At 45.3% G+C, this 15,993-nt stretch overlaps 1 protein-coding gene across 1 annotated transcript in view; it reads left to right on the forward strand.

Moving 5' to 3' along the window:
* RMC1 (regulator of MON1-CCZ1) overlaps positions 1-15,993 on the forward strand; it is a 219,715-nt gene that overhangs the window by 143,692 nt on the left and 60,030 nt on the right. The window contains exon 15 of the mRNA XM_069220023.1: positions 10,347-10,463. Coding sequence (XP_069076124.1) covers positions 10,347-10,463 — 117 coding nt within the window. The remainder of the gene's footprint in view (positions 1-10,346; positions 10,464-15,993) is intronic.

A 15,993-nucleotide genomic window follows, 5' to 3' on the forward strand; every position in this document is an offset into this window, starting at 1 on the left:
GGGATAATAAATAAAATCGATTCTGCATACCTTGTGCATTGCAAACTCCTGTTGCTTAATGTATGCAAGTACCCCTGTCCTGACACTGCCATTCTCACAGAACCCATTCATGTGTCTTTGAAGGAAGGCGCATAAAGACGAACATTTATTTACTTAGGGGTTTTGTAAAGTAGTAAATTACACCTTTCGTTTACTTCGGAGCGCTATGAGTGTGGACAAAAATACAGCCTGGTGAGAGGAAAAGGGAAGTAAGAGCCTATTCATGTGTCTTTGAAGGACGGCATAAAGACAAACATTTACTTAGAGGTTTTGTAAAGTAGTAAATTACCCCTTTCATTTACTTCGGAGCGCTGTGAGGGCAGACAGAAATACAGCATGGTGAGAGGGAAAGGGAAGTAAGAGCCCATTCGTATAAGGTGAACGACTGTCTGATATTTTTTCGGTCTCAACCCCTGTTCTGTAAAGAATTCTGTTGAATGCAAGTCTGAATTGCTCAGTTTCTTAAACCATTTGTGGGTGGGTTCAGATCTCTAGTTACGTTTAAGGGCCTTTAATATTGTAGGCCGTTGTGTACCCCGGCATCTGCCTCTGTCTTTTGGACTCTAGAAAGATTATAGGTTAGCCAGATGTGTGGAGGTGATATGGAGGTTTTTGTTTGGTGCATAACGTGGCTTTCCTGCAGGTATTACCTCAGTATACTTTAGGTACGGTCTAGACTACCTTACACTTGATCCTTGTGTCCACTAGAAGCCAGCAAAGCGCTTACTGGTGAGTTTGATATAGTGGCAGTTAAGTTCTCTGTAGATCAGGCTCCCCTTCCCTATGTTGTTATCTCTGTGCATTTTGACCCAGTTATCTCAATAATCATGAATGCCCAGAGGGCCTCAGAATGTACTGAGACCTCAGAATGGTGCTCTAATTTAGAGGCACATACAAAGTGCACCCCTCAGGGAGAGTGTCGACTCCTCTCTATAATCAGAGTTTTTGGAGCAGGCTGTGGTGGCAGTGCAATGTATATAAAAGGGCAGACCTATTTGTGTATCTCCTTTAAATGGAGATTACGACTGGTATCTAGCATGTTAAAAAAATTAAGTACCTCTCCCTACGCCCTTTGCCTGAAGCTTTTACTTCAGTATCATTAGAAAATACGTGGAAGGTAGGCTTACAAATGGTAGATTGCTATACGTTTTCTGGAAGTTGGGTGTGTGGATTGTGTGCACCTAATGGTTGCTACTGGATACATTTGGGATTTCACGTTTGTGAGGCAACCTGCAATGTCTTCCCAAGTCAACGTTTGTGCATTCTTCTCTCTGTGGGATTAAACTTTTAAAGTATTTATTGTTCTGTGGTTGAAGGTGTCAGGATCTCTTTCTTTTACAGCTTGCCATCTTAACTCAGCCACAGCCCTCTCAGCTCTTTACCCTGCCTGATCTGCAATATCTACAAGAGATATTGTCTGCCTTTTGGGCCATGTTAATATCTCTACTTGGGCAGGGTAGTACCAACCAACCCAGCATGGGCTTCTGTGGTCTGCTGTGCTAGCATGAGCAAATCATGCAGTGGCCATAGCAAGGTATGGTTTGACCGGGGAAGCCACTTAAAATGTCCACCAGTGCTCATAAGCTTCGATGATAAATACTGGCTGTATAATAACTTGATTCCAGAATCCCTTATTATCAAGGAAGGAACTGTGCATCAGTTCTGTTGAGAAGGGTTGAGTTCCAGGGACAGTGTTTGCTTGACTGTTGTCCCCTTGCCAGATTATGACCTAGTATTGGACTGAAGTCCTGCTTGAAGAGCTGCATCAACTGCCTTGGAAGGAAGAGGTCTGCCTGTGGTGAAATGGGACAGAGAAGAGACTGCCTGTGTGAAGGAGTTCATTATTTCAGATACTTGTGAGTGCTGCCATGAAGTCTGCGCTGCTCCAGGATGTAAGGGTGCCAATCCCTGTACAAAAGGAAGTACTAATGACATCTGTCTGCATTGTCTGGGTCCCAGAGGTAGAGCTAATGCCCATATCATTGGTGGTGAGCCTATTTGTCCCAGATTCTGCCTCTGCTCGAAGAAAACCTGTGTGAGGCCATGGTTGTCGCCAGGAACCTCGAGGACCACCTCTGTTCAGTCGTCTGGCCTGAGGAAGTTTGATGGGTAATTAGGTGGGCTAGGCTGTTTGATGAGCCATTGACCATGTAGAAATCCATCTATTGTTTTTCGAGAAATTGACCATTGAATGCCCTTTCACTTTTCTCCAGTTGGTCTTTGCTGCCAGAACATGTGCATGTGTCCACAAATCTTTGAGCACCCATGAAGCTGATAAAATTCTACTGAGGAGGGTCGAAAGATAAAGGGCCTTTTAAATATCTTGTTTCCTTTACAGGGATTCTGGTAAGGGGCACGAGAAACATCTTTAGTCCCCCAAAAGGCTTTCTGTCTAATAGACTTCTGTGACTCTTGCCTCCATCATTAGGGACTGGACATTGTCCCTGAATCCTATTTTGTGTAAATGTTTTCTTGCCAGTCTTTTGGGTGGTTACCCCCTCTATTGAGAGCTGAATTTGGGGATAGCGGGTCTGGAGATGTTATATTGAAAGTATATGGAAACCTTTTAATTTGATTCCTCACATTGAACAGTAACAGGAAACCCCAGTCACTAAAGCCACAAATATATGTGATATCTTGGAATTGTAGCAAGTAGAGCTGGTGTCTCATGAGCAGCAGCAAGAGTGCGACAGCAGATTGCACGTGTGCTTCTTACTACTGAAATTGTAACCTGTGTGCATAGATTGTGGAGCTGAGTATTGTGAATCCAGTTCATTGAATTACCTTTTTCAAGGACTCCAGCATTGAGAACAGTAGCATTCATTATCTAAGTGCTTTAGTGATGTTTGGGCTAGATGTCCATTAGGATTGAGTTTCGAGTCTTGGTTTTTCCTGTAGATCCTTATTTTATACATTGTATTTTGCCATATGTTTAAGTATTTTTCTTTTTAGAAAGTAAAGCACTGTGTGGAAGGTAGCCTTCTTAAGTGATATTACTGTTTTGCTTTGGTCTGAGTGTTTTAAATTATGCCCCTTCCTTGAGTAAGCTTTCGACCTCTCTGCTTCGCTATTCTGAGTCAAGTGCTAAAGTGGAGTACGTGGTAATCCTGTATGGGATCTGACTGTACAAGGGCCCAGGACACCAGAGATAAGACTCCAAGTTGTCACAGTTAGAGTCCAGTAACCCCTGTCCTACCTGAAAATAACCAAAACAGTGCAGGATTACCAGGCCTCAGTTACAGTGGAAGTGAATACCATTTAACAAGTTCAGTCCTTGCACATAGGCCTACACCTTAAGTGACATATAGTAAATGGGAAGATACTTAAATGCAAAGCTATACTGTTTAGAAGCTGCTAAAAGATAAAATTGCTAGCGGTTGAATCCACATGGGAATGTGAAATATCATCTGATTACCGTACATGCGTAACCTGTATTTTAGCATAGAGATAGCCTATATTAGGGTCCTTTTCTGGTAGACCAGGCCTGAACTCACCTGTGATACGCATTTCTGATAGAGACTTCTAGTCGTAGATTCCTTTCTTCACAGTTATCCACAGATGTCAGACTGGATCAGGAAACCTTTTGTGAGGAGTATGTCTGTGCGCTGGTAGATGATGTTGTTCTACTCTACGTACTATCATCTGCGTCATCTGTGCCGGAAGTGACGTGCGCTGTGCCTATATAGGCGCCATCCCAAAGCGCTGACATCAGTTCTTTTCTTTATGCACCAGATCTGGAGAGCTACCCTCAATAATTTTTTTGACTGACCTTTTTTTGACTTTTGTTGAAGATTTTAATTTTTTTAAATATATCTCCTGGTATCGCAGCGATGTCCATAAGTAGGGCTGGCTTCAAGCCCTGCGGCGCCTGTCACCAACAAATGTCTGTGACGGGTCCTCACATTATTTGTTTCTGGTGCCGTGAGCACAATTATGCCACCAAGACCTGCTTTGATTGCCATGACATGCAGTCCCAGTCCTTGAGAGAGCGACCTACCAAGCTCCTTTCATCTTGTTGTGTGACTCCATGATGGTTTCTATCCTGGTTGAGAGGAAGGTCATGGGATCTGCTGCAGAGCCATAGATCATTGTTGCATTCAGTCATCCCACTCCAATAAGTCCCACTAAAAGAAAAAGAGCAAGAAGTCAAAGAGGTCTTTGACTTCACCCTGTCCGTTGAAGTCATCCGGCGAGATGAGGAAGCACCTTTACTTGAGGCCTGGCTCTGCGGTTGAGCCTGCTTCTGGGCAGTCTTTGTGCCTCCTCAATTTTCTCAGGGACGACCCTACCCAACTCAGAGAATTCTTTAAGGCAATGTACCTGATATTGGGAGGCCCGTCCTCGCTGGAGCGTCTTCAGGCCTAGAGCGTTCAGGAGAGGCCCCTACTGGTTCATTGCCGGCGTGTCCACCCTCTGCACTGTGTATCCCCAGATGGATCCGGACAGACGTGCCGGTACCACCTTGACCTTCCCTGGTGCCAGTTGCACTGTCGATGCTCCAGGTCCCACTGTCCTCATTTTTACCCCGACTCCGACATGGAGCCAGAGGGGCATCATCCAGCACTGACTGGAGCCTTTCCCTCCATGCTTGTGCCCTATTCTTATGGCTAGGACTTGGGACGATTAGGATGGGCTACTGTACCTCGAAGAATACCAGTCCCTGGCCACGACTATGGATTAGTGTGAGAGATTGGTGGATACCAGTGGACAGGACGCCTCCCCAGATACTGGCTTGGTCTCTCCTCTCCTCCTTCTGTGGCAGCAGAGGAGGGTGCCACATTTGTTGTGGTGGTGAAGGAGGGTGGCCAAGGTCCTCGACCTTCAGTTGGCATCTGTGACTGTCAAGACTAACCTCTGGAAGGAATTGCTTCAGCCAGGTGGCACCCCTTCAGGCCCGCTTTTCACAATTAATGAAGCCCTTTATGGATGTCCTGCTCGAGGTATGGTCCAAGCCCTGCACCAAGGCTCCTGGGGACTGGACAATTGCCCGCCACCATCTCCCCGCCCCAGAGAACCCCTTTTCCCTCACCTAACACCATACCTTGACCAACACCCTACCCTGGAGGCTTTACTGGTCCAAACTTCTACTTCCCGAGTAAATTCTTCATTCCCTACGGCCCCACAGGATAGGGAATCCAAAAGGCTGGACACCTTGAGAAGGAAAATGTTTTCTTCTGCCAGCCTGGCATTGCAGCCTGTGAAAACTGCATGACTTTGGGGCCATTACTGTAATTCCCTTTAGGAGTCGGTTGCACAGGTGCTGCCTAGGGTCCTGGAGGAGGACTGGGCCATACTCTCGCAGATGTGAGCTTGACACGGCCAGCTCAGTAGTCAGAGTGGCTCGTCAGTGGCCTTATGGCACCATGCCTGTCTGAGAATGACTGGCTTTTCAAGGGATGTGAAAGTTTAGTTCAGGACTTACCCTTTGATGGCTCCCTCCTCTTCGGAGTCAAAGCAGACTCAGCGCTGGAGCACTTGAAGGACAGCAGAGCTACAGTCAGGTCCTTGGGCCTTTCCATGGCTCCCTGCCAAACTCAGTCTGCCTTTCCCTCCTTTTGTGGCTGCGGAAGGAGCTTCCAGCCACTTCTTTGTCCGCCCAGCCACCATGGCCCGCAAACTTCCCAGCCCCTGTGTGGCTGAGGACGCAGCATCCACAGACCTCGTGGTTCAGGCAGCTACTGTTCAGCCCAGTCCACCCACCTCACCCGCCCACCCCACCACCTTCCCCAGTAGCTGTGGCATCCAAACCATTTTAGTTTACCATCCAACCATCAGGGGCAACCAGTGTATGGCAGGATACAGCATCACCTGTTCCACTGGAGATCAATAACATCAGACCACTGGTTTCCCCAGATTGTCCGAAGAGGCTGCTCCCTCCACTTTGGGACTACCCCTCCACAATAGCACCCACTTATGGAGGGCCTGATGGAGGACCATCTCTTAGTTCTGCCGGGAAGTAGCAGCTGCCTTGGACAGGGGAGCCATAGAGAGGGTGCCAGCATCAGAAGTAGGTCATGGTTGCTATTCCCCCTATTTTCTGGTGCACAAGGAAGGAGACCTTCATCCTATCCTACCCTTACGCCCTCCGAATTTCTTCCTAATAAAGGAGAAATTCAAAATGGTCATGCTTGCTCAAGTCTTGTCTGCCCTGCACCCGGGAGACCGGATGGTAGCATTAGACTTAAAAGACGCTTATTTCCACATCCCCATTCTGCCTACCCACAGACGTTACCTGCGGCACATGGTAGGCCACAAACACTTTGTTTGCAGGTCCACCCTTTGGCTGTACCAGAGCCCCTTGGGTGTTCACCAAGGTGATGGCAGTGGTTACAGGTTATCTGTGGAGATTAGAGGTGCCAGTCTTTCCCTAATTCGAGGACTGACTGTTGAAGGCGGGCTTGTCCCAGGCAGTCGTTTACCACCTCCACAATACAGGAGACCTCCTGCACTCACTAGGGCTCACTATAAACGTGCTGAAGTCCCTCCTGGCTCCTTCTCAGACACTCCCTTTCATTGGAGCTGTTCTGGACACAGTGCAGTTTCGGGCTTATCCTCCTGAACGGTGAGTCCAGGATATTGAGGCTATGATACCGATATTTTAGCCTCTAGCCTGGGTTTTGATGAGGCTGACTTTGAGGCTGCTGGGCCTCATGGTCTCCTGCATCCTGATTGTGACACATGCCCATTGGCATATTCGGGCTCGGCGTTGCGACCTGAAGTCTGTCAGCTCAGCATCAGGGGAATCTCTCCGACATAGGCCAGATCTCGGAGGGCACTGCAAAAGATCTAAAGTGGTGGTTAACAATCTGCTTTTGGGTCAGTGGCATACCCCTCTACCTTCCCCAAACAGACCTGACAGTAGTAGCAGATGCTTCAATATTGGGATGGAGTGGCCATCTGGCAGAGTTGCAGATCAGAGGCCTCTGATCTCCGGTGGAATCCGGACTCCATATCAACCTATTGGAGCTCTGTGTGATCCGCCCGGCATTGAAAGCCTTTCTACCCTCCATCAAGGGAAGGGCAGTGCAGGTGTTTATGGACAACACCACAGCCACGTGGTACTGCAACAAACTGGTTGGGGTGGGGTTGTGGACTCCTTGTCAAGAGGCCCTGAGCCTCTGGACATGGCTGGAACATCAGGATATATCCCTGGTGGTTCAACGCCTGGCGGGCTCTCTGAACTCCAGGGTAACAGAACTCAGCCGAAGACGCCCAGCGGATCATAAATGGCATCTCCATCTGGAGGTGGTGCAAGTTATCTGTCAGCAGTGGGGGGGAGCCTTTGTTAGATCTGTTTGCCACCACCGAGAATGCACAATGTCAGCAGTTTTGTGTGCTGGAGTTCCCCAGACGGCTCTTGCTCGGAGACGCTTTGCGTTTCAAGTGGAGCTGACCTGAATTCCTTTCGACCAAAACCACTCCTGCCCAGAGATATCAAGAAGATCAGGAACAACCGAGCCCAAGACATTCCTGTGGCTCCTGAGTTGGCTTGTAGAGTTTGGTATCTTGAGCTGTTGATCATGGCCATTGGTCCTCCTGCCAAAGGGGCAGCCTGATCGGACCTTCTGTGGTAGCAGCAGGAGAGGGTTCTCCACCTGATCCTGTCAAAATTCTACCTTCAAGCGTGGTAATTGAGCGCTGACAGTTGGCAGCTTTCGACCTACCATCTGAAGTCTGCAATGGCAACTTGGCAGCCTGAGGTCCCTTCACCAAGACATTAAATGCCGGCCATTGGAACAAATTTGTGACATTGTGTGCTGACAAGATGATTGATCCCTTTTCTGCTCCCCTTTCCCATGTTATTTTGTTTATCCTTACCCTAGCCCAGCAGGGCTCTGCATTGGGCACCTTGAAGGGTAATTTATCTGCCATCTCATTTCTTTCTGCACCTGCTGCCAGATCATCTATCTCTCCAAGTCCCCTATTGTAAATAGGTTCCTCAAAGGTCCACAACACCTTTCCCCCAGTTCACTTGGTTATCCCTCAATGCAACCTATTGGAAAATGGTGCTTTCTGAAGGGTCACCCCACATTTTTGCCTTCCTCCTACCCTTTTTATGTCCTCACTTTTGCTGGCTTTAGGACTCTGGGCACTTTACCACTGATAGCCAGTGCTAAAGTGAATGTGCTCTCGCCCTAAAACATGGTAACATTGGCTCATACCCAATTGACATTTATTTTACTTGTAAGTCCCTAGTAAAGGACACTACATGTGCCCCGGGCCTGTAAATTAAATGCTACTAGTGGTCCTGCAGCACTGATTGTGCCACCCACATAAGTAGCCGCGTAACCATGCCTTAGGCTTGCCATTGCAAGGCCTGTGTGTGCAGAGTCACTGCCACTTCGACTTGGCATTTAAAAGTACTTGCGAAGCCTTAAACTCCCCTTTTTTTACATATAAGCCACTCCTAAGGTAGACCTTAGGTAGCCCACAGGGCAGGGTGCTATGTAAGTAAAAGGCAGGACATGTACTTGTGAGTTTTACATGTCCTGATAGTGAAAACTCCCAAAGTCATTTTTCACTACTGTGAAGTCTGCTCTTCTCATATGCCAGCATTGGGTATTCCGTTATATACCTTTAAGTGGTAATTTCTGATCTGAAAGGAGTGGCATTGTCATGTTTGGTATGGTTGAAATGGTAGTGAGAAATCCTACTTACTGGTAAAGTTGGATTTTACAGTACTATTGTAGAAATGCCACTTTTAGAAAGTAGGTATTTCTCTGCCCTTACTCCTCTCCATGCCTTACAGCCTGTCTCCAGTCCACGTCTGGTTTATGCTGGTTGACAGCTCCCTTTGTGCAGTTCCACCCAGGCTGCCATAAACACAGAACACTCAGCTGCATCTACATTCATCTGAATACTGATGGGTCTTCCTGGGCAGGAAGGGTGGAGGAGCTCTCACTTGCACTTCAAAGGCCAGTGGCCTACCCTCACACAAAGGACTGATAACTCCCCACAGGAGTTCCAGCAGACAGGACTGTATTGAAAGGGGTTTCTGTGCACTTCAGAACCACTCTTTGAAGTTTCCTCCACTTCAAAGACACTTTTGGGTATATATACTGGGTCTATGACCCCACCAAATCAGACACCTCTGGACCTACATCTGGACTCTGTCAGGTTTGAGCCCCGTTTAAACCTTTAAAAAGTGATATCTTGTCTGGTGCATATTGGATTTTTGTTGTTTTGGTCTTTTTATTCAGATAAATATTATCTGTTTTCCTAAACTGTGTGGTGTACTTTCTGTGGTGTTTTCACTGTGCTACTGTATGAGTTATTGCACAAATACTTTACACGTTGCCTTCTGAGTTGAGCCTGCTCTGTGCCAAGCTTCCGGAGGGTGACTACAGGATAATTTAGATTGTTTTCTAACTTACCCTTTCCGAATGTAGGATTCGTCCAAAGACCGATAACCAAACTCCTGTAATTTAGTTGTAAGGCCCTTAGACACGACTCCAGCATGGCACTAGTTGATGGAGATTTTGACTTTATGTATGTCTAAGGCCATTCTAAAATCTCGAATCATCACAGTGCTTTGCAAGGTTCGCAGTTTCATAATTTTTGTTTCTGATAAATGCCCTTTATTGTAAATTGTAGATTTGAAACTATGGGTGCGTTTTATAATGGACCCTTGATACTCTGTTATTGGCATGTTGTTATGCCGTAACTGGTTTCCTCAACTGTAAATAGCAGTTTGAGTTCGACTAATCAGGATCCTCTCTTTTTGGTTCCTCACAATGTATGGTAAGCATTTGGAGTAGGGTTTATTGTAGACTAAAGCCATATTTTCAGACATTTGTCATGCATTTATGGTGCTGAACTGATAAAGTTTTGGATTATACAACCTAATAATCAGTGTCTTCTCATACTTCAGGGTGCTGCCAGATTCTTACAACTTAGTATTGGAAGAGATACTAGGCGTACGTACCATTTCCACTATAAATGTAACATATCTTTTACCTGAATATTGTTGAATCAGAGATGGGTACATGTCTTAGTCCTTGATAACCTTCCTGAAGAATCTACGTAGTTCATTCTGTTTTTGTACGGGCATAACTTAAATGCAGTTTTAATTAACCAGCATAATGAACCTTCCTTGTGAATTATAAAACTAGTATGCATGCTTGCATAAGCAGGAACAAATGTGTTCATTTTCAATCATTGTTCTTTTGTCAGAAATGTTTGGCATGACACATAGATGATACTGTTAGCATTGTCTGTACTGCATTAAACACAGCAGGTTCTGAAACGTGTATTGTATGACCTTCTAAAAAGGCTTGTATTTTGTGTTTTATTTTCTTCCTGTGCAGGCAGTTGAATCTGGACAAAACAGAGGGAGCTCACTAATGAAGCGATCACCCCAGACCCAAGCAATCATCGACCAGTCTGATATGTACACTCATGTACTTTCTGTGTTTACCGAAAAGGTATGTCACTTGATGAGAATAGAGGAATCTTTTTGCCTTGTTAACCTGCTAAATTTTTATGCTAGCCTTCTGTCTGTCAGGCTGACACAAGACTACGTCTGGTTGATTCTCACTTGTTTTGAGCCTCCTCTGAAATATGTCCCAGAGGTTAGCTCTTGCAGATCCATTGTTATCAGAAATATAAACTTTGAGTGTTTTTTTTTTTTTTTTAACGGATGTAGATGTGAATAAAAGCATGTTTTTAAATTAATTGTATAAATATTTACTGCCACTATTTTTTTCAAATCTATTTATTGGCATTTTAAACATTTTGGCATTAAATCGGTTCAACTGTATGTTTAGCATGCAAAACATCATGGAAAGCATTTCCCTGTATGTATTAGACCCGTACATCATGTTATGGTCACAGAAATGTCCAATCATTCTTGGTTCTTAATTCTTAAGCATTGTCAATGTATTGCATCAGTATCAGTCTATCTAATATTCCTACGGAAACCTTGTAGCCTATGTATTTAATCATCAACTAATTTAACAAAAAAACAACAAAAAAAAAAGAGAACAAAAAAGGAAAACAAAGATATCACAGAAAGGCAGACAGGAATATTTAATTCCGTCTATTTGCCTGTAGGTATCAGCTAACGGCCGAAGGTCAAAGGGGACCATATCGCGTTACTTATTCCTATTGGTCAAGCAACCACGGTAAACTCGTTATTTCCATCCTCCAGGAATAGATATGTTTAAGAGTCCAGCATCCAGGTTGGCCAACATTATGTCCCTCTCGTGGTCAGTCCCCAGTGCTAATGTTCCCCTTTCCACCTCTGTCTGGTCCTGGTTTATCGCTCATCTTATATAGGTTTTCCTTAGCAACTTTTTCTCTATAGCTTGTGTCTCTAGGCGGAGCTCTCCCCCGTGTCAGATTCGGTCACTACAGCATCAGTTATCTCATCCCAAATATGTGCCCCCTAATCCTCCTAGCATCCTCTTTCTGAAGTGCTTGCCCTTCCGCTCCAGTCCACTTCGTGAGATATTTTCCCATGCAATAAAGCTTAGACCTCTGGCCTCATTTCCAGGCCAACATAATACGTCTCCTTGACAAAGCTAGCGCTAGATCTATGAATCTGGACCCAACCCTGCCTTTCTTAGTCCTGAGGAACTTTCCCATCAGACATAACTCCAAGGTACAGGGGAGCACATGATCAAGTGTGTAGTTTGTTTATTATTGCCCTCCAGAAGACCTGCAACAAAGGGCACTTCCACAACATGTGACAGAATTTAGCATCAGTCAGTCAACATCTCGGGCACCCCCGGGCCTCCCCACCATATATCACTTTAACCTATGTGGCGTAAGATAGGTCATGTGTAGAAAGTTAAATTGAATATAGCGAAGTCTAGTGTTCCGGGAGACACTCTTGGGGTAGGACATCATCCTGTTCCATTCTTTATCCGGTATTTCTTTTCCTTATAGCCCTTCCCATCTTTCTCTCAGTCTTGTCAGGGGTGTACGCCCCATGTCACTCAATGCTCTTTATAACCAGGTAATCACCCTCCTTGCTGACCCCAATGAAAGAATAAGTTGGAGCACTTTGTGTGTGGGGGGTTCTTGGTGACCGCATTGCCATAAGTCTGCAAAAGCATGGGTTACAGCTTTGCAGGATAGAACGTGAGAGTCAGTTAGACTTAGAGTGTCAATGAGATCTCCCAGTGGAATAAGCCCACCTTCTTGATAACAATCGCCAACAGACCCCAGACCTGTAGCCGACCAGCTCTGGAGCCCGCTGCTGTAAAATTAGTAACTGGTGTGCCATGTGGGAGACCCACTAAATGAAGCCCTGGTGGGTGCCTACACCACCAGCCTACGAGCCCTCACCTGACTCCTTTTCCAGGAGTATAGTGCCACCTTCACCAGTATTGTTGGGTGGGGGATCGGCATGTCTGCTCTTAACCGCGGTAACAGCCTGTCTTGATAAGGCAGCAAACCCAGTCACTTCAACCCTCCCTGCTGAATCCTTCCCAGCCATCTGGCAGTCCATTGTAGTTGGTTGGCTAATTAATACAACTCAGTCCGGTACTCGCAGTCCTCCTTCCATTGAGGGACGTTTCAAGGTTGCGAGGAATAATCTTTGTCTATTTCAATCCCATATAAGGTCGCTAACTAATGCATCCACCCGACGAAACCATCCCACCGGAATAGTAATCGGTATATTTGCAAACTAATAAAGTAGGCGGGGCAATACCACCATCTTTGTTACTGCTATACGAGCCGTCAGAGACATTTTCAGGGATCTCCAAAAGACAACATTGCTTTTTATGGAATGATATACTCTACTCAGATTACCTTCATATACATCTTCCATGGTGTGGTAAATTTGAATACCAAGATGTTGAAAGGAGGAGGCCTCCCAACTGATTCCCAGCTGTGGGGGGCAAGTATCCTTCATACAGACGAACAGCCAAGTTTTCGCACGGTTCAGCCGCAAACCTGATACCCTCCCAAACTCCTCCAGTCTTTCGACACTGTGTATTACCTCCTTCCATTGTTTTCTAAGTATAGTAGCAGATCGTCCGCATGTAATGAAATAACATGATGGTGGCCATCCACTAGTAGACCAGATTGTGTCCCCTCTGTTCGGAGCCAGGCTGCCAATGGTTTGATGGCAATCACAAATAATAAAGGGGGCAGTGGGCTGTCTTGCCTAGTCCCTCTAAAGATGGCATACTCGGGAGACACAGTAACCCCCTTTCATACTCTAGTCGTGGGTTCTGTATATAAAAGCATCTCCCACTTTATCCAGTCTTCCCCCAGACCTGTGCGCCCCATCACCTTGGTCAGGAAATCCCAGCGGATAGAATCAAATGCTTTTTTGAGGTCTACCGACATAAGGGTGGCCCCTGATTGGGACTGTGTATCTGGGTGGCATAAGATATGGAAAAGTCTGCATAGGTTAAGGGAGATGCTCCTACCTGGGATATAAGGAAGGATTCTATTTGCTAGGACATTATTAAGGATTTTAAAGTCTGTATTCAACATAGAATGAGGGTGGTATGCTGAAGTGGGTGCCCTGAATTAGTCGTCTTGTGCAATGGGACCACTAGTGCACTAGGGATTAGGGATCAGTGTATCCATATACTTCAAATAAAATTTGTCTGGAAGGCCGTCGGGTCCTGGCATTTTACCCTTGCCCATTTCCTTGATAACTTGACATAGCTCAAGTGCACTAATAGCTCCCCCTAATGTCTCAGACACCCCTTGCGGAAGTGTAGATATGAGGAGTCTGTCCTAAAGTGCCTCCTGTTCAACATCCTGTATTTACTCTGGTCGCCCATACAGCGTCTCATAATATGTTTGAAATTCGTCATTAATTAACTCTGGGGAGTGGATATGTTCTCTAGTCTCTTTACTTAAATGTGTGATGGGGGTGCTTCTTAATTCTGGGCAGATCAAGCAGGCCAGTAGACAACCAGATTTACCCCCCTCTTCATGAGTCCGGTCCACATACGCTTTATGGTCAGTGTTTTGTAACCTATCTAACGCTGCACTGTGTTGTTTGTGTACTTCCCGTAGTTGCTTCTCTGTTTCGGGGTCAGACCTCTTAGTCATCTCTAATTCATGTATATTAGCTTCAAGGGTCCGCAATTCCTCCTGTTGTGCCCTACGTGCCTCCACAGTTTGTCCCATATAATGTCCTCTTCCCACAACCTTAAAGGCCTCCCATTCCACCAAACCATTAAACATATGATTTACCCATGTCCTTCGGGCTATTAATGGGTTACCCTCTGTATTACACAACTACAATGGTCCAACCGGTAATTGCTCGAAAAAGAAATTTCATCAACGCATAACATGCACATGCAGCACAAACCAATACTTATTATCACAAATAACATTAATGCACCAATTCATGTAAAAATATACAATTGATTACTTATCTTTCAACGCAAAATGTATTAAAAACTATCTGGTCGCCCCAAAACACCCAAAAAGATGTTGTGTAAAGAAAAGTGCTTGTGAAAAGAAAGAAGAAGAATAAAATAAATCTATCTCAACAATTCTATTCAGATTATGTACATAAGAGCCTGTCAATTGACCATTCTATAACAAAATATATGTGACTCTCAATTATGGAAAAGTGTCCAAATCACTATTGCCCGTTGGTAGTCCAAACAATTATTGCAGGCTCAATCTAGATCATTGACGTTTCGACCTGGCGCAATAAATTGGGCCACCTTTCGCCTCAAAAGCGGGTCTTCATCAGGGCACAAAACCAAAGTCTGAGCAACCTAAAATCTTTTGTAGATAAGTAATATATCCCTTACCTAGTTTTAAATTCCATTTAATCCTGCCAAGGTTTAGAAGGGGAGACTAATTTTTCTTGTGTAATCCAAAGGACATCCACAATTTAATTTATCTTCATACCAGGAAACGGTTCACATGGTCACTGGGCACTAAATTCCAAAATGATATGTCCGCTTAATGAACCACAGAGGTACATCCCTTCCATTCGTCTTCGGAGGTCAAAATCTTTCTTTTCACAAGCACTTTTCTTTACACAAAATCTTTTTGGGTGTTTTTGGGCAGCCAGATAGTTTTTTTGCATTGAAAGATAAGTAATGCATTGTATATTTTTTTTACATGAATTGGTGCATTAATGTTATTTTTGATAAGTATTGGTTTGTGCTGCATGTGCATGTTATTCGTTGATTAAATTCCCATTCCACCAAGGCAGAAGAGGCAGATCCCTGATTAACTGCGAAATAATCTGCTTTGGTCCTTCCCAATGAGTCCCTGTAACTATTATCTTCAAATGTTGCCGGTTGTAGCCTCCATAGTGGAACTGCCTCATCACATAGTCCCGCCGAGCAGAACAGTTTATCTATCCTCGTGTGTAAATCATGTATACATGAGTAGTAGGAGTAGTCACGTTCATTTCTGTGTTGGAGCCTCCTCAATCCCAAGAGGGCCCATTGCCGTAGCCACTCCTTGAACCCCACTGCAACTCTCCAGGCCGGAGCCCCCTGCAATGGCGGAGTAGAGCGGTCCAGTTGGACATTGTCTACACAGTTAAAATCCCCGCCACTCAGCAGATCTCCCCTCAGTATCTAGCCCACCTGTGCTGACATATTATTTAAAAAAACAAGTTGGTCCTGGTTCGGGGCATAAGCGCTACCCAGGGTGACCTCCCTTCCTGACAACCTGCCTGTGACTAGCACATATCTCCCCTCCTTATCAGTGAGCTTGTGCACAGGTTCAAAATGGACTCCCAGTTTGACCCAAAGCACCATCCCTTTTGCTTAGGCAGAATAAGAGGTAGCATAAAGGTGGCCTCGCCCTTTGCTCTCTAGCCAAGCTATTTCTACCCCCTCCAAATGCGTCTCCTGCAACATCGCTATATGAACACCTCTGCGCTTTAAGTACTGGTAAAACTTTATAATGTTTGGCTGCCTATCCAAGACCCCGGACATTCCAAGTCACGCATGTAATATGTTGTGCTGTAGTAGCCATGTAAATACCGGTGGATTAAGTTGTCCTGCA

This window comes from Pleurodeles waltl, chromosome 2_2, assembly GCF_031143425.1.
Source record: "Pleurodeles waltl isolate 20211129_DDA chromosome 2_2, aPleWal1.hap1.20221129, whole genome shotgun sequence".
Classification (NCBI taxonomy): Eukaryota; Metazoa; Chordata; class Amphibia; order Caudata; family Salamandridae; genus Pleurodeles; species Pleurodeles waltl.